This window comes from Mobula hypostoma, chromosome 18 (assembly GCF_963921235.1).
Source record: "Mobula hypostoma chromosome 18, sMobHyp1.1, whole genome shotgun sequence".
NCBI lineage: Eukaryota > Metazoa > Chordata > Chondrichthyes > Myliobatiformes > Myliobatidae > Mobula > Mobula hypostoma.
Genome location: NC_086114.1, coordinates 63,316,152 through 63,335,584, shown reverse-complemented (window position 1 = coordinate 63,335,584; position 19,433 = coordinate 63,316,152). Strand labels below are relative to the sequence as shown.

Below are 19,433 nucleotides of genomic sequence, written 5' to 3'. Positions count from 1 at the left end.
TAGAGTCATAGAAAAGCATAGCACAGAAACCGCCTTTGCCCATCTAGTCTGTGCAAAATCCATTTAAACTGCCCAGTCCCATCGATCTCCACTGGGAATCATAGCTCTCCATACCTGTACTATCCAGGTACCTATCCAAACTTTGCTTAAATGTTAAAATCAAGCTCACATGTGCCACTTAAGCTGGCAGCTCATTCCACACTCTCACTACGCTCTCAGTGAAGAAGTTTCCCCTCAAGTTCCACTTAAACATTTCACCTTTCACCCTTGACCTCTGTAGTCCCATCCAACATCAGTGGAAAACGTCTGCTTGTATTTACCTTATTTATACCTTCATAATTTTGTATATCTCTTTCAAATCTCCTCTCAATCTTCTTTGTTCTAAGGAATAAATTCCTAACCTATTCAATCTTTTCTTATAAGTCAGGTCCTCCAGATACAGCAACATCCTTGTAAAATTCCTCTGTACTCTTTCAACCTTATTTACTTATTTTCTGTAGGTAGGTGACTAAAACTGCAAACTATACTCCAAATTAGGTCTCATCAACGTCTTGCACAACTTCAGCATAACATCCCATCTCCTGTACTTAGTAACACACACAAAATGCTGGTGGACGCAGCAGGTCAGGCATCATCTACAGGAAGAAGTACAGTCGATGTTTCGGGCCGAGACCCTTCGTCAGGACTAACTGAAAGAAGAGATAGTAAGAGATTTGAGAGGGGGAGGGGGAGATCTGAAATGATAGGAGAAGACTGGAGGGGGAGGGAAGAAGCTAAGAGCTGGAAAGTTGATTGGCAAAAGGGATACAGAGCTGGAGAAGGGGGAGGATCATGGGACAGGAGGCCCAAGGAGAAAGAAAGGGGGAGGGGAGCCCAGAGGAAGATGGAGAGCAGGCAAGGAGTGATTGTGAGAGGGACAGAGAGAGAAGGAAAAAAGGGGGGGGGAATAAAAATAAAGGATGGGGTAAGAAGGGCAGGAGGGGCATTAACGAAAGTTAGAGAAATCAATGTTCATACCATCAGGTTGGAGGCTACCCAGACGGAATATAAGGTGTTGTTCCTCCAACCTCAGGCTTGCTCTCCATATTGTACTTCCCTGGTTTGTGTATTATGTCGAAAGCTGGGATGCAACATCTATGCTTGTCTCTGACCAACAGAGGGCCACAATTATCAATAACTAGTGGGATACATCAGGGATTATGCTCAGTCCTTGAGTGTCCACAATCTGCAATAATTTGGATGAAAGACATTGAAGATTAACTTTATTTGTTATGTGCATTGAAACATACAGTGAAATGCATCGTTTGCGTCAACAACTAACACGGTCTAAGGACGTGCTGGGGCAGCTCATAAGTGTCATCATGCTTCTGCACCGATATAGTATACCCACAACTTACTAACCCTAACCCATACGTTCTTTGGAACATGGGAGGAAACAGGAGCACATGCTGGAAATCCATGTGGTCATGGGGAGAACATACAAATTTCTTACAGCGGTGTGAATGGAAACGCAATCCCCAGCACGGTAAAGCGTTGTGAACCATTACGTTACACTGCGCGCAAGTGCATTATAGCCATATTTGCTAATGATACCAAAATAGGTGGGTTAGCAAGTTGTCATATGGCAAAGGGATATAATAGATTTAGTGAACAGGCAGAAAGTTGGCAAATGGCGTATACCATGGGCAAATGGAAGGAAAAATGTAAAAGCAAGTTATTAATTTAATAGCATATGACTGCAAAATGTCATGATGTAAAAAGATCTGGGGGTCCCTATATGTGAATTGGAATGGGTCAGTATGTGGGTACACATGAGAATTAGAGAATCTAAAGAAATGTTCACCTTTATTGTAAAGTGAAAAAGGATCTAATACTTTCCTGGCATATATGACGAATAAACTCTTCTTGGGCTTCCAGCCGATGACAAGCTCTGCTATCTTAATCAGGGATGATGCCTGGGCATGTCTAGTCTGGTAGTATTTATACCAAGACCTTGGAGTATAACAGTGGGAAAATTTGGATACAGCATTATAGGGCACTTGGAGCAATGTATATAGGTGTGGACTCCATATCTAAGGAAGGATAACTTATGAGGCAGTGCAGAGAAGTTTCAGTAGGGTAATTCCTGGGATGAAGAGGTTGAGGAATGAAGAGACGTTGAGTAGGGTGAGCCTATTCTCTTTAGAACAATAAGAGGTGATCTTATTGAAACAAGAACTTGGCAGTTCTGAGGGAATATTTCCTCAGTAAGGTGGGGTACCTAGAACAATGAGGCAAAGCTTCAAAATAAGAGACGCTGATTTCAGACAGATGGGAGGAAATTTGTTCTCTGAGTCATGAATCTGTGAAACTCTCCTCCCCAGAGAACTGTGGAGGCAGAAACATTGTCAATCTTTGCATTGAATATGAGCTACAGGGGAGTTGAGTATTGGGGGGCGGTGGTGAGAGTAGGTATTGGGAACAGGTCTGGATGAGGCATGTATTAAGTGCTGAAGCAAATCAGCCTGCTCCAACTTCTAGCTCTTTGTTCACCGGTTTGCTATCTGCTCAGATGGTTTACTTTGAAGCTGGATATAGCTCCATCCAGTGGATTAAGCAGAGTATCAGCTTCCAGCATCTGCAGAATCTTGTGTTTATGTATTCTGTGATTCAGTTGTGTACATTGAACTCCATGCTTTCACACTTACGCTCACGACTGTGCCCCTGCCTATGCCACCAATTTCATGAGATCTTCAGATTACACCACAGTGATGAATTCCACAGATTAATTATAAATAACAATGAAACGACATATAGAGAGGAATGAAGAAACTGTCTCAATGGTGCAATAACCATAACCTTTCACTCAACATAAAAAACAAAGAAAAGGAGATGAGAAGGAATTTCTTTAGCCAGACAGTGGTGAATCTGTGGAATTTGTTGCCACAGATGGCGGTGGAGGACAAGTCATTCGGTATATTTAAGGTAGAGGTTGATAGATTCTTAATTAGTCAGGGCATGAAGGGATACTGGGAGAAGGAGGGAGATTGGGGCTGAGAGCGAAAATGGATCAGCCATGTTGAAATGGTAAAGCAGACTCCAATGGGCCAAATGGCCTACTTCTGCTCCTATATCTTGAACATCACTGAAGATGTGTCCAGAAGCATCAATAGATGTATGTACACAGCTTACACCCTGAGTTAATCAAAACAACCAGGAAAGACTGGGTGACAACCGTGAAAAGAGTGGTGACGACTGGAGAGTCAGTGACAGCCCGGAGAGACGGCAACCAGGGCAGAACAGGCTGGCAACCCAATCTGTGTCTTCTGAGAGGAGGACCCCCACAAAAGCTACAAAGAATCTAAGGAAAAGATACCCCCAGGGATGCCCGAGAGGGGGGGTGGAGAATGAACACCCCAGTCGGATGGACACAACGACATCAGACCCAGACAATGAACAAACGACGATGAGGAAGCAGTGTGCATGTGGCAAAATCTGCAAGAACGATCGTGGCTTGAAGATCCACCAATCAAGGATGAAGTGTTTGGCGGGAGCAGGAGCAGCACAACGCACAGGTGTCCAACCTGTGGAGACGAAGGAGGGGCCAGGCCCGGAGTCACCCCATAGTGCCCGGAACCTCCAAGTGTTGCAAATTAATCCCTCTAACATGAAGTCTAACAGGAGGCGGATCAAATGGCCTGCAGCTAACATGACTTCACTGTGGAAGCAGTTTGATGAAGATGTTAACCAAATTCTGGAGGCAACGGTGAAGGGAGGGTTGATGGGAACCTGAAAGCCATGACAACAATTATTGTATTCGTAGTCCATTCTAGAGTTAGAGCCTTCAGCATTTTGAGCATCGAGGGAGAGAGGAAGAGGAGAGCCATCTGCAGTACCACCGATGTGGCAGAGAGGGCCTCAAGATGGCTGTGGCTCAAAAGAGGGGAGCCATGGAGTCATAAGTAGCTAGCCATCTGGACACAAGCTGGGGTCTGATCAGCCCCGGCTGGGTCACCTGGAGGAGGTTGTATGATGTTGAAAGACCTGAAACACCCGATGATTCCAGGAACATCACTGGAGATGTGTCCAGAAGCATCAATAGATGTATGTACACAGATGGTCTTATTATCTTATAGAAATGATTATCAATTTCAAGAAATCAAAAAGGTATGAACAACCTCCACTATTCCTAAATGGTGAAGCAGTGGAAAGGAACTCCAGGTTTTTTGTTTTTTTTTTGCTCTTTCAATATTTTTATTAGTTTCTACATAAAAGGATAACAGAGTACAAGAAAGTATATAAAAAGGTAAAAAAACTAATTACATTATATCTATTCATAATAACAATCTCATTACTCTGTATTCATGTAGGTTAGTCAAAATTATATTGAAATATACTAATTTATTACAAAAAAAATCTAACCGTTGCCAAGACCGAAGCAGTTTATTAAGGAGAAAAAAGGTAAAATACCTTCTTGTATAATAAAAATTAATAATAGCCAACAACTAAATTTAAGTATGATTATGAATATGAAGACATGTAGTCCTCTTTTATTGTCATTTAGTAATGCATGCATTAAGAAATGATACATTATTTCCTCTGGTGTGATATCACAAAACACAGGACAAACCAAGACTGAAAAAAACTGACAAAACCACATAATTATAACATGTAGTTACAACAGTGCAACAATACCATAACTTGATGAAGAAGTCCATGAGCACAGTAAAGTTCAAAGTTTCTCAAATGTCCCACACCTCACGCAGACGGGAGAAGGAAGAAAAACTCTCCCTGCCATGCCGACCACAATCCGACTCTGAGTCATCCCAAAACTTTGAGCTCTGATCAGCTCTCTGACACCGAGTACTGAGCGCCATCTCTGTCCAAACGATTTGACCTCCTTCTCGGTCGCCAAAAGCAGGCAAGGCCGGGGATTTTGAGGCCTACCCTCCGAAAGATTCTTGACCACACAGTAACGACAGCAGCGAACGGGCATTTCAGAAATTTCTCCAGATGTTCCTCTGTGCTTTCACGTCCATTCTCCATCAAATCATAATTGTCCACGGCCACTATTTAACAGATATGATATCATTTTTCACCGGAGGGCTGCGCACATGCAGGTGCGCTGCCATCTTTTCCTCGTTAAACAACGAATTGAGGGTTTTGAAAGTTTTGAAAATAATTCAGAAAGGGTCCCCACAATGTTTGAAAGTCTTGACGAGATTCAGAAATTGAACAATGAATCTTCTCTAAATCTAGCTTTTCATTAGCATTCGTCAGTTTATCGATCTTGGTGTCCACTGTACCGATCTTCACATTAATAGCTTCTATTAAAGAGAGCATTCTTTCTGAAGTAGAGACTTCCTCTGATTTCTTTGTTTGTTCAACTTCGGGAAGAGTTTTGCCACCTGTTAATTCGATTCCAGATTGAGTATCAGCCATTGTAATTAAATCGTAAATCCTTCAGCAAAAGTAATAAATCTTCAAACTGTAAACGAATCTAACAGTGGAAAGTAAGTTGTAAAAGATGGAGCTGCGACAAGTATGTCTTACTCCATGAGCTGCCAGGAGGAGAGTTGAATCTTCTCTAAATCTAAGCATGACATAACATCGCATAACCATTGAGCATGCGTAGGAGGAGAAACACCTTTCCATTTAAACAAAAGTGCCCTCCTAGCTATAAGGAGTATATTTACACAATAGTAAATCTGATGTCTTCAACTTGATATCTTGTCCTGCAACAATACCAAATAGGGCCGTCAGAGGATTAGGCTTAAAATTGACTTGAAAAGTAAAGAAAAAGTTTGAAAAACTTCCTTCCAATATTTTTCAAGACATGGACAAGTCCAAAGCATATGAATTAATGAAGCTTCTCCATTATTGCATCTGTCACAGCAGGGAGATGTATCCAAATAAAAACGAGATAGCTGCAGAGGAGCTGTCTCGTTTTTAAGAGTGAACATCAGAGGAGCTGTCTTGGACCACTAGCACCACCTTAGCAGGGAAGGGTCAACAGTGCCTATACTGTCTTAGGAGTGTAAAGAAAATAATTCTGCCCCAAAAGCCCTGGTAAACCCTTATTGATAAGTAAGTGAGAGGATATTGACCTACTGCATGATGGTATGGTACACTAGCAGCAACAAGGTCGACCAAAAAGCACTTCAGTGCGTAATCAGGAGCACTTAGAGCATCTCTGGGACATAACTACCAGATATGGAAACCACCTACAACTTGCATGTCTATGGCAAACTTGCAAAATTGTGATGGACTCATCCCATCCCAGTAGTCATCTGTTTAATCTCCTGCCATCCTGCAGGAGATGCAGAAATGTCTCTGCATGGACCCCCAGACTGAAAATCAACTTTTCCCCTAAGGCTGTTGTGCAACTGAGCATTGCCCACTTTAGAGTTGTTTGTTTTTAGTTCAGTTGTAAATTCAGTGTCACTCTAAATAATTCAAATTCTTTTTTATTAATCAAGTTGCCAGTATGATGTTTTGCACTGATTGGAGTAGCACTGCAATCTCATTGTCCTCAGCAATGACAATAAAGCTGTAACTAATCTGAAGAAAAATCTCTGTAGGAAGAAGGGACACAGGACTTGGATATAACTGTAACATCTGAAGCAACACACACAAAATGGTGGAAGAACTCAACAGGTCAGGCAGCATCTATGGACCGTTAAATAAGCACACTCTCGTAGTCAAAGTTAAAGGTGTATATTCTTGTTTCCGTTCAAATGTCATTTAGACCTTTTGGAAGAGGCAGATTCAAGGCAACATTCAGCCTTCCAGTTACAGCTTTTATCTGGTTTAATTGTTGTAACTTTTGTAAATATGGCTTTCTTTCTAGTGTAGAGGAAAATGTGAAGTCGTCTGTAAAATTCATGCCTTCCGTTAAGGTAAATTCTCCAAACTTAGCCAATATATTTGGTTCTAATTTAACTTTCTTTTTCACATTCTAGATTCTTTGACTTGTTTGAGAAATATGATGGATATAAGACAGGAAAGCTGAAACTCAAGAAACCAAAACAGCTTCAGGTATGAGAGAATTCTCAGCAAAAGTTTTCAAATGTTGCTTTGTGGGATTCTCACTGCAAGCAGCACCCCTTGGTTTCATTGGAAAGCTGAATACCCTCAGAAACACCTTCCAGGGACCTACTGCAAAAAAAAAATAGCTCCTCCTAGGAGCTTCCTATTTCTACTGCAGGGCCTTGGGGATTGCTGTGCCTGATTGCTGTGTCAGCTGAATGTTAGTCCCAGTAATACTGAAATGGAAAATACTATACAGGATTCTGCAGGTGGTAGAATCACAGCACGTATTCAGCTTGGATACAGAACAACACTGTTTTAACAGCCAACTCCTTGCTCCTTTCCCAGCATACATACAAAAGTTTTTTGACGTAGTGTTTGCAGTAGCAGAAAGATTTTGAGTAAGTCCTTAGATAATTGGTACAAACCCTTAAGTCCTTTATCCTGCATCATTATAGTCTGACTACTTCTCTTTATTGAAAGAGCATGCTGTGTTTCTTGTCATAATTCAAACCTTAGTTTACAAACACCTTTTTATCCTGTCCTGTGAAATTAATTTAGCCTATGATTTATTGCTCAAATACATTTGGCTACATTGTGCAAATTAGTGAGTTAACTTTCTAACTACTGATAAAGTTGCCTGTAATGGAAACCATAACCTCCTGCTATTGTGCATAACATGGTAAGAAATGAGAAGAGAGGGTATAAACTGTGGAGCTTAGATGACACTGGTGGCACTCAAAAAGGTGGTATTGATCATTAGGGTCCTCCATTTACCCAGGACATGCCCTCATTTCATTGCCACTGTCAAGGAGAAGGTACAGCAGCCTGAAGACACACATTCTCAACATTTTAGGAACAGCTTTTTTCCCTTTGCCATCGGGTTTCTGAATGGACAATGAACCCATGAACACTGCTTTTTTTCCCCCTGCTTTTGTACTAATTTAATTTTTTACTTAATTGTAATTTATAGTTTAAAAAAATTATGTATTGCAATGCACTGCAGCCACAAAACAGCAAATTTCATGACTTATGCCAGTGATATTAAACCTGATTCTGTAACCTGGAGCATTCTAATTTAGCAGTACAGTGGTTAACGTGAGATGCCCTGCAATGGCGTTTGTCATATTGTCATACCTGACTCTTGATTCTTGCAGGAAGTTCTAGACATTAGTCGTGAGCTGTTGGGTGAACTGGGGCAGCATAATGACTGTGAAATTGAAGAGAAGAAATCCAAGCTGGAACAGCTGAAGACTGTGCTGGAAATGTAAGTTCTGTGGGGGTGGGGGTGGGGGGGGCACAGCGATGCCATAGAGACATAGCACAGGCATTTAGTCCATCTGCTACATGCCGAATTATTATCCTTCCCAGTCCCATCGACCTGCAACTCGATCATAGCCCTTCATACCCCTATCTGTGCGCTTATCCAAACTTACGTTAAATGTTGAAATTGAACTCTCATTTTCACTTCCACTGGCTGCTCGTTCCACACACTCACCATCCTCTGAGTGAAGAATGTTCCTCTCATGTTTCTCTTAAACATTTCACCTTTCACCCTTAAACTATGACCAAATTTTACACAACTCCAGTGGAAAAAGTTTGCTTGCATTTACCCTGTATATACCACTCATAATTTTTATATATCTATCAAATCTTTCCTCATTATCCTACACTTCAGAGAATAAAGTCCTAACCTGTTCAACCTTTCCTTATAACTCAGTTCTCAAGTCCAGGCAGCATCCTTGTAAGTGCTTTGTGTACTCTTAGTCTTATTGATATCTTCCCGGTAGGTAGGTGACCAGAACTGCATACAATACTTCAAATTAGCCCTCACCAGCATCTTGTACAACTTCAACATAACATCCCAACTCCTGTACTCAGTGCTCTGATTTATGAAGGCCAGTGGGCCAAAAGCTCTCTTTATGACCCTATCTACCTGTGATGCTGGAGGCAATTTTGTATTGTCAATGTTATCAGGGTCTCTTGGCAGTAAATGTGTTTTAAAAAATTTAGACTTTAGATCCTGAAGTTACTTTTAGGAAATTTAGACTTGAGCAAGGCTTCTGATGATCTCTGATCACTAGAAGATGCTAGCTCCTCTCCACCTGCCACCCTCCTGTTTAGTTGGTGATTATTTTTACTTCATTTACCACTGCTCTACTTTATCTTGCTCTTTCAGGAGCTGGCCTATGTAGTCCAGATCTTCTGTCACTCTGTGCCTTTTTTAAAATTTGATTTTGTTGTTATAGGTATGGCCATTTCTCTGGTATAAACAGGAAAGTACAAATGACCTATTTGCCACATGGACAACCCAAAACGTCCAGTGAAGAAGAAGGTATGTATAGTTCTAAGCAATCAGATCTGTTTATTGAAAGATGACACCTCTCACAGTGCTACCCTCTTTGTACTGGATTGGGGGAGAGACCTCAAATGCATACTTTTGTTTCTTGTAGGAATTTGTCCCCTCCCCCAGTTAAACATTTGTATGTTCAAAATAAGTTAACTCACCAACTGAATCATCCTGAAAACATGAACCCATCAGTGTATCTTAACAGTTCAACTCTTTGCAAGATATTCTAAGTAGTCCAAAGCCATCTTTCAACATAATTGATAGTCCTGGACATCTTGACTGTATGAATCACCAGATAATGATCTAGAACGAGAATTCTAAATAATTATACAGCCAGCAGACACTTTTTTTTGCAGTTGGTGTAGTTTTAGGGGAGGGTTGGGGCTGAGAGTTCTGTGCTGTATAATCTGTCATTGTCTGCGATATAGCATGCTATGGTACTAAACTTCTGTTTTGGTTGAATTGCCACTTGGTGCCTGTGGTTACTTTTCAGATTCAAGAAGGGAGGATCCATCCTTGCTTCTAGTGCTGAAATGGGGAGGAGAGCTGACTCCAGCAGGGAGAGTACAAGCTGAAGAGCTTGGAAGAGCGTTTAGGTGCATGTACCCTGGAGGACAAGGTAGGTGCATTCTAGTACAGTGGTGTCCTTCGAAAATACTAGAAACAAAAGTGCTCACTTCTTGCTGCAGTGGGAAGATTTTTCTCCCTTCCTCTCCCCTCCTTGTTGACACTATATCACTGTGTCTCAAACCAACAATTTTCAGACAAGTTCTGAATCCAACTAGGCTCAGAACATAAAATCCATATTGCCCCTTTAATTCTGACTGATATTTAAGTGTAATATTTCTGTTAATAATGCTGTCTACCTTTTGTACTGTGAGTTTTGGAAACTGAAATACAGTGGATTCCGGTTAATAAGGCCATCAGATAATTGGGGCAGCCACCTATATGAGAACAACTCTGGAAGAACAAAAGCTAAGCAAGAAAATAGCCAGGATTGCCTTCATTTCTTTGAGACACTGTCATTTAATTAGGACAGGAGACTGTTGCCAAACGGTTTCTAATTAGTGTCATTCGCAATGCTCACTTGTGTGGTCATTCATTCAACACTACGCTGTAGTTAGAGCAAACAGTTTTTAAATACATCACTTGTGTGTTGATAAACTCCTCTCTGGCTTCCAGCTGGGTACAGATATCAATTATAACTGACATTTTGATGACAAACTCTGTCATCTTCTTCAGTCTGGTCATCATCCCTGAGGAAGGTGGTAGAGTTTGTCATCAAAATGTCAGTTATAATTGATACCTGTACTCGGCTGGAAGCCCAAAAAGAGATTATTTGTCATGTATGCCAGGAAAGCACCAGATCCTTTATCATTTGTGTGTGTTTGTGTTCAAAAAGTAGTTATTGGTGTCACTGATAATAAGCAGTCAGACAATTCACTGGGGTTTCAAGCAGACATGCTTGAAGATGCCAGAAATGGCTGGGAGTAAAAATGAAACAATTTCACTACTTCAACAAGTTAGGAACTATGAAGAAATTGAAGGTATCCACAATCATCTTGAATGTTATAATGAAAATGAAGATTTGGAGGAAGCAATGATTGAAAGCATTTGTATGAAAGCAATCCATGAACTGCATTAGGTGTCTGTGCTGATTTTGTTCCTTTACAGTCAATTAAAAGAACACTGCAGCATACACTGGATGAATTTTTTCATCAATAGCTATTAGGAACTAATACAGTTTTATAGTACTACAGTAGTATTGGTAGCATTCTAATTTGTTCTGAATTTCATTAAATACATAATTTGTTACTCAATTAAATAGTAGTTTGTCCTTTTACCTTTTTAACTATTTCCATGAAACTTTGGCTGATTGGGGCAGCCACTTAATTGGCCCAACATGTACTGGTTTGGATGTGTCCCAATTAACCAAAATTCATTGTATATGTGATTCACTATATTAAATATTCAATGTCCATTTAGCCCAAAAGTCTTCTGCTGATTAGAACCTGCTGATAATAAAACTAGAATTTTAGTGACTCTTACTGTAAGGTCTAGGGACATCAGGACAGTGATGTAAATGTGCCCATGAACTAAACAAACCTCAGCCAGAAACGTAATATTTGTACTACAGAGCATTCATCTCCAAATGAAAGATGTGTTTGGATTCTGTGCCATTTGTAATGGAATACCCTGCAAGGTTGTTTTGTCATTGGCAGTTGAACTCAATAAATCTAATTTGTAATAAAGTTTACCTTTATAACTGAAGCTTCTTGGCAATGTTTATGGCTTCAGTACACAGCCCCAGAGCTACGTAATAATTTGTCCTTCCTGCCTTCTCGTTGATTAACAATGAAATCTCTTCCCCCACGGAAGGGGTTCCTAACTGCAGTTCTGAAGATAAAATGCCATTTGAACTGCAGGCATTACAGTTGTCCAATACTGCTGATCAATCCTATTTTAATGTTGTGGATAACAGTACTTGGCTTGCTGATAAGTGGAACTTCAGTCAGAGCGCCGCAGAGATCTGTTGGTATTGATAATCTGAGCTGTAGACTGTTCTGTTGCTGTCTGTGTACATGTTTTGATACAGAATAAATTTTCCATGAATATCTTTACATCAAATGGACTAGCATGATAATCATCAGCAGTGAACCATGCAGAAGTTGTTCTTGTCAGCTGTGCCTGTGTGGTGGTGGTGGGGGGTGTCAACCCTCTCCCCTCTCTTCCTATTAACACTGAGGGAAATTTGATGGATTTTGGGTCCCTGAGGCATGGGTATTTCCTGTAAACAGCAGTGCCCTTGTATGGAAATGCCTACAAAAAGTAGTGGATATGGCCCAGTCCATCGTAGGTAAAGCCATCCTCACCATTGAGCACGTCTATGCAGATTGCTGTCACAGGAAAGCAGCATCTATCATCAAGGACCCCAGCCATCCAGGCCATGCTCTCTTCTGAGTTCTGCCTTCAGCAAGAAGGTACAGGAGCCTTGGGACTCACACCACCAGGTTCAGGAACAGTTATTGCCCTTTAACAATCAGGCTCTTGAACCAGTGGAGATAATTTCACTCAACTTCACTTGCACCATCACTGAACTGTTCCTACAACTTATGGACTCACTTTCAAGGATTCTTCATCTCGTGTTCTCAGTATTTATTGCTTATTTATTTATTATTATTTTTTTCTCTTTTGTATTTGCACAGTTTGTTTTCTCATCATTGCACATTTGTTGTCTGTCATGTTAGATGTGGTCTCGCATTGATTAGAGTCATAGTCATAGAGAAGTACAGTACAGAAACAGGCCCTTTAACCCATCTAGTCTGTGCCAAACCATTTAAACTGCCTACTTCCATTGACCTGCACTGGGTCATAGGACTATAGCTGTCCATACCCTTACCATCTATGTATCTATCCAGACTTGTAGTAAACATTGAAATCGAGCTTGCATGCATCACTTGCGCTGGCAGCTCATTCCACACTCTTATGATCCTCTGAATGAAGAAGCTTCCTCTCATGTTTCCCTTAAACTTTTCATCTTTCATCCTTAACCCATGACCTCTGGTGGTATTCCCACCTATCCTCAGAGGAAGAAGCCTATTTGCATTTGCCCTTCATAATTTTTATATCTCTATCAAATGTCGTCTCAATCTTCTACATTCCAAAGAATAGAGTCCTAACCTATTCAATCTTTCTTTATAACTCAACATCCAAACCCAGCAACATCCTTGTAGATTTTCTCTGTATTCTCTCAACCTTATTTACATCTGCAGATTATTTTGTGTTTACATCTTTCCTGTAGGTAGGTGACCAAAATTGCACACAATACTCCAAGTTAGGCCTCACCAGTGTCTTACACAACTTCAACGTAACACCCCATCTCCTGTTACTCAATTTGATTTATGAAGACCAATGTGCCAAAAACTTCCTATTCTATTAAGATTCTATTGTGATTGCCCGCAAGAAAATGTATATGGTGATATATATGTACTTTGATAATAAATTTATGTTGAACTTTGAAAATAACTCTACATGGCTAGCCTGTCAGCATCTACAAAGAGAAAAGCATCTGATGCTAAAGAACCTGCTAAAGCACTTTTCTGATCTTTTGAAAAAAAGTTTCACTTTCCAAATAAATGCTGTGCTCTAGCCTAACCCTCATAACCTTCATGTATAAAAGCCATCACATTTCACTGGAGTCTGTATTTTATGATCCATGCCTTTCATTTCAGCAAGATTGTTTTATTCTCACTATTTTCAAATATGAATTGCACCTGAAGCCAGGATTTGAAATGCATTTGTAACAAAATGATGTTTCAAGTCATTTATTTTTAGATGAGCATAGACCCCAAGCAGGCACTGGCTAATCATGATATGTTGAAGAAGTCAATAAGTATTGTCTTAATGGAGGCCCAGCACCTTATGTCCAATCTTATTTAAAGGAAAAAAGTCCTCTATCACCGTCAAGTTTTCCAACCAGTCCATAAGATGTAGAGTGAATTTCAATTAACACACGAGATTCTGCAGATGCTTGAAATCCAGAGTAACACACATAAAATACTGGATGAACTCTGCAGGTCAGGCAGCATCTATTGAAAGGAATAAACAGTTGACATTTCAGGCCAAGATCCTTCGTCAGGACTGGTGAAGGGTCTCTGCGTGAAATGTTGACTGTTCTTTTCTCTCCATAGATGCTGCCTGACCTGCTGGGTTCCTCCAGCATATTGAATGGGAATTTCAATGTCTTTGTTTTACTTGGAGAAACGAGTAATACAGTTTCAGTTTCTGGTAATCAAGAATCTCCCAACTCTAATATCAGTGTCCGTAGATGGCGGTTGGGAACTTTGACCAAATCAGGAATATTGTTTGTCTGTATTGAGAATGCTCTATGTATGTATGTATGTGTTTCTGGGAAAAATGTTTTCACCTTTATTTCTGATTCTTCTGCCAGCTGGATTGGACTGAAATAGTAACTTTTTATTTCAGTTGGAGCTTAGAGACAGAGACCAATACAGACAATAGCATTTTTCCAGAACTATTTAAAAACAAAATATTCTGCTCTTGATGTCTTCACAAGGCTGGAAACTCAAGTTGAGGAGAATATAGCATAGAGCAGTACAGCACAGAAAACGTCCCCTTGACCTCCACCTACACCATAGCCCTCTATACCCCTCCTACCCATGTACTTATCCAAACTTTTCACTTGTAGCTTGTTCCATACTCTCCATACTCCATACTCTCAGCATCGTCTCACCCTCGCATACCTACTTTGAACTTTTAAGTAGTTCACCTTTCACCCTTAACCCATAACTTCTAATTCTAGTCTCACCCACCCTCAGTGGACAGTGCCTGCTTATATTTGCCCTATCTATACCCCTCTTCATTTTATATACCTCTATCAAATCTTCCTTCATTTTCCTACATGCCAGGGAGTGAAGTCCTAACCTATTCAATACTTACACACAACTCAGGTCCTCATGTTCCAGAAACATTCCTTGTAAATTTTCTCTAAACTCTTTAAATCCTATTAATATCTTTCCTGTAGGTAGGTGACCAGGACTCCCCACAATACTCCAAATTAGGCCTCGCCAACGTGTTGTACAGCTTCAACATAGTATCGCAACTCCTGTACTCAGTACTTTGATTTAGAAAGGCCAATATACTAAAAGCTCTCTTTATGACCCTATCTACCTGTAATGCTATTTTGAAGGATTTAAAGATCTGAATTCCCAGATTCCACTGTACTATAGCACTCCTCAGTGCTCAACCATTCACTGTGCAAGACCCTACCCTGGTTTGTCCTCCAAAGTGCAATACCTCACACTTGCCTGCATTAAATTCCATCTTCTTTTTTTCTGCTTTTATTTTCCTCAGCTAGTCCAGATCCTGCTGTAAGCTTTGATAGCCACCCTCACTGTCTACTTCACCCTCAATTGTGGTGTCATTTGAAAATTTTGCTGATCCAGTTTACCACATTATCATCCAGATCATTAACACAGATGACAAACAACAATGGACCCAGCAACCAAATGTGTTTTGAAAATACGTTTAAAACAAAATGTTAATGTTCCAGTATTTCTGGGGTCCAATATCAATCGCCAGTGTACCTCTAACCTACTGTGCATTCTGTTTTCGTCAGATAAATCCATCAATAGTGTGAGGATTTGTTGCAATTAATCTTGATGTCATTGGGCAAGGGAGGAATTAACTTTATTGTAGTTTCTCAACCTGAATGCTCTTCATTAACTTGCGTCACAGTATTATAACACTCAGCTGTGCTGACGGTATGGTTGAATAGCTTACATAAAGTATTGCTGTGTGGGTGAGTTAATGGATAACAACTGGAGCAGCTGAATTCAATTGCAGATTCAGATAAAATGGAGAAGTAATTTTAGGAAGGAGGTGGCTCTTAATCCAAAAATGCTCCCTGACACTCAAGGACCTCTGGCACACTACTAGTGTCTTCCACAGTGAAGACTGATGCAAAGTACCCATTAAGTTCATCAGCCTTTTCTTTGGCCCCCATTAGTACTTCACCACCATCATTTTCCAGTGGTCCAAGGTCAATTCTCACTTCCCTTTTACTCTCTAACTGAAAAAACTTTAACCTGCTTTATATTATTGGCTAGTTTGCCCTCGTATTTCATCTTTTCCCTTGTATCTTTTCGTTGGAGTTTCAAAACTTCCCAATCATGCAACTTCCCACTTACTTTTGCTACCTTATGTAGTCCTTAACTTCCCTTGTCAGGCAAAGTTGCCTACCCCTGTCATTTGAGAACAACAACTTCTGTGGGAAATATCTATCCTGCGCTTTGTGAACTATTCTCAGAAACTTCAGCCACCTTTGCCTTTGCGTCATCCCCACCAGTATCCTCCTCCAATCCACCTGGGCAAGCTCCTCTGTCATGCATCTGTAATTACCTCTATTCCATAGCGATATTGATACACGTGGCCTGTGCTTCTCCCTCTCAAATTGTAGTATGAGTTCAATCATATGATCACTGTCTCTTAGGGGTTCCTTTACATTAAGCTCCCTACCATCCTGTTCTGCTTCTGTACCATCATCTTGGTCTCTGTGACTGTTGCTGAGTCTCTACTGCTTGTCTGTTGTCAAGTTGTCTGTAACCATGTTTTTTTTTCCTGATTTAATGATAAATAATTTCAGTTGTGGTATTTGCTACTGGTAAAGCTGCTCATGTAGATTTTGAACCCCATCCCTCCTTAAGATCAGCAGTGGGGAAAATCAAAAATGCTCTAGATTCTGGAAGTTTGAAATACAAACAGAAATGTTGGCAGCTCTGTGTAGGTCAGGCACCATCTGGAAAGAGAAATGGTTAACATTTTGGGTTATGAAAAGTCCCAGGCATGAAACTTTTTTTCCCTCCATTTTTTTTTAAAGCTGTTGAGGCATTTGCAGCATTTTGTATTCTCCTTCAATGGTGGGAACTTCCTTGTCCTATTTGACCAAACTGAATTTTTCATCCTGATCTCTGGCCACCACCCAACCTACTGCCTCTGAAATTTATTTAAAGCTTCGTCAACTTCTACTAGCTATGTAAATATGTTCCTTACCTAGACTTTGTAGGTGCACATGAGTGACCCTGTCCCAGTATCATATGCCACAAGTGTTGGTAGGTTCCTAAATCACAATGTAAATCATATTCCTCTTCAGTTACCATGTTGGTATTTATCTTCCCAGATCCTCTATTTATTCCTCAAAATACAAGGCTATAAGACATGGGAGCAGAATTAGGCTATTCAGCCCGTCGAGTCTGCTCTTTCATTCCAACATGGCTGATTTATTATCCCCCTTCAGCTCCATCCTCCTGCCTTCTCCCCATAACCTTCGACACCCTAAGCAAGAACCTATCAACCTGCACTTTAAGTATACCAAATATCTTGTGCCCCCCCCACAGCCCTCCATGGCAATGAATTCCATGGATTGACCATCCTCTGGCTAAAGAAATTCCTCCTCATCTCTGTGCTTTTTTTTGTAATTTATTTTTTATTGAGTTTCATCATCAAACAAGCATTTCCATAAGATGCATTTCAGGTACTATACATGTATATCATATAATCATATTTGTCACAAATCTCCGCATAATATTTACCTGAGGTATACACTTATAGAAAGAAGAGGAAAGAAAGAACAATCAAAAGAAGAAAACTATGTACAAGTAGGGAGTGATTTTTTTTTACAACATATTCATTGACTTGTGAGAATAAAATCAGGCCTATGAGGTATTGTGTAGTTAAACCATTTTTTTCCAGTATGAATAAAATTGTTCCAACTTATGATTAACAGATGCTGTTATCATCTCCATTTTGTAAATGTCCATTGTAATTTCCATCCATACATTTAAAGTTGGGCTCTCCTGTGATAACCATTTCCTGGTAAGGGTCTTTTTATCAGCCACCAGCAGTACATTCATTAAATATTTATCTCTTTTCAACCATTCTTGAGGTATATGCCCAAAATATATGGTCTTACTTTCTAAGGGTATTTCACGTTTAACGATGTCTTGTAGGGCATTATGTATCTCACTCCAACAGTTTTTGATAACAGGGCATTCCCAGAAAATATGATGATGGTTTGCATTTTGATTTCCACAATTTCTCCAGCAAGCAGGGGAGTTACTATTATAATGGGATTTCTGAGAGGGTGTAATAAAATATCTTATCAAGTTTTTCCACCCGAACTCCCTCCATTTCTGTGAACTAGTACACTTCCATCAATACCTCCATATCATTGTCCAGTCTTCCTCAGATATTATTATCCCTCCTTCCTTCTCCCATTTTGTTTTAATGTATGAAGTCGAATGTGTTTTAAGATTTGACAAACCCTTATAAACGCTTGAAATTATTCTGCTACTGTTTTCTGAATTATATGCTTTTCTAAATAGCTCTATCAGACATGTACTTGCCTTGGTTACATTTTTAACTGTCCTATTAACATACTGTCGCATCTGTAAATACTGAAAAGCCTTGTTTTTCTAATAAGTGTTTCTCTTTGGGCATTTCAAAACTGAACAGTGTTCATTCTTTCATTATATTGCAAATAGCTGTTATTCCTTTAGCTGTCCAGTCCTTAAATCTAGCATCCAGTTTATTCAGCGTAAAATCCAAGTCATATGCACACCATTTAAGAATTGCAATGTCCCTCTCTAGTTTATATTCTTTTATAATAGCTTTCCATATTTTAAGAGTCCATTTCACCCGTGGGTTTGTATATATAATTTATGTAACTTTGTAGGTTGTCATCAGCCAAAATTGCCTGTATGGGGATGGTAAGTGTCCTCTCCCTAATGTTTTTCCACTGAGCATCACATGATGGGTTGCACCAGCATATCACAGCTCTCAACTGTGCAGCAAAATAATAATCTCTAAGAGAAGGTAGGCCCCATTCCCCCTTTTCCTTGGCTAATTGCAAAGCTTTGAGACGAACCCTAGGCCTTTTACCTTGCCATATATATCTTGATAGCATCTTGTTCCATTCATTGAATTGATTTTGGTTCATCTCTATTGGTAGGGTCTGAAAGAGATATAGTAGTGTGGGCAGTATATTCATTTTAATAGATTCAATCCTTGAACTGAGACCAAGAAAGGGAATTGGGTTCCATCTTGTTATATCTTCCTTAATTTTTTTCTGTATAGGCTGATAAGATTCAAAGATTCAAAAAAACTTGAATGTCATTCTGACTGTACATCAGCTTTGCAGGGCAGAATGAGACAGCGTTTCTCAGGAGCAGTGCAATCATAACATAACAAACGCAACACTAAATAATGAACATAATAATAAAATAGTAAAACACAACAGCCACATGTCAGTTAAAATCAAGTTGTAAGTGTCCAGTGCAAGTTAAAAGTGTCCAAAGCAGAGTCAGGTAGAGCAGCTATTTAGCACTCTGACTGCCTGTGGGAGGAAGCTGTTTAGTAGCCTTGTGGTTTTAGTTTTGATGCTCCTGTAACGTTTGCCTGATGGCAGAAGAACAAACAGTTCATGGAGAGGGTGTGAGGGGTCTTTAATGATGTACTGTGTCTTCTGGAGGCATCGACTCTGAAAGAGGTCTTGGAC

General features: G+C 40.0%; 1 protein-coding gene across 9 annotated transcripts in view; it reads left to right on the top strand.

Annotated features, from left to right (window-relative positions):
* ppip5k1a (diphosphoinositol pentakisphosphate kinase 1a) overlaps window positions 1–19,433 on the top strand; it is a 248,735-nt gene that overhangs the window by 84,394 nt on the left and 144,908 nt on the right. For all 9 annotated transcript variants that reach the window (XM_063071002.1, XM_063071008.1, XM_063071006.1 and 6 more), the window contains exons 12-15: window positions 6,942–7,017; window positions 8,166–8,275; window positions 9,258–9,343; window positions 9,852–9,977. In XM_063071002.1, the coding sequence (XP_062927072.1) occupies window positions 6,942–7,017; window positions 8,166–8,275; window positions 9,258–9,343; window positions 9,852–9,977 (398 nt within the window). The remainder of the gene's footprint in view (window positions 1–6,941; window positions 7,018–8,165; window positions 8,276–9,257; window positions 9,344–9,851; window positions 9,978–19,433) is intronic.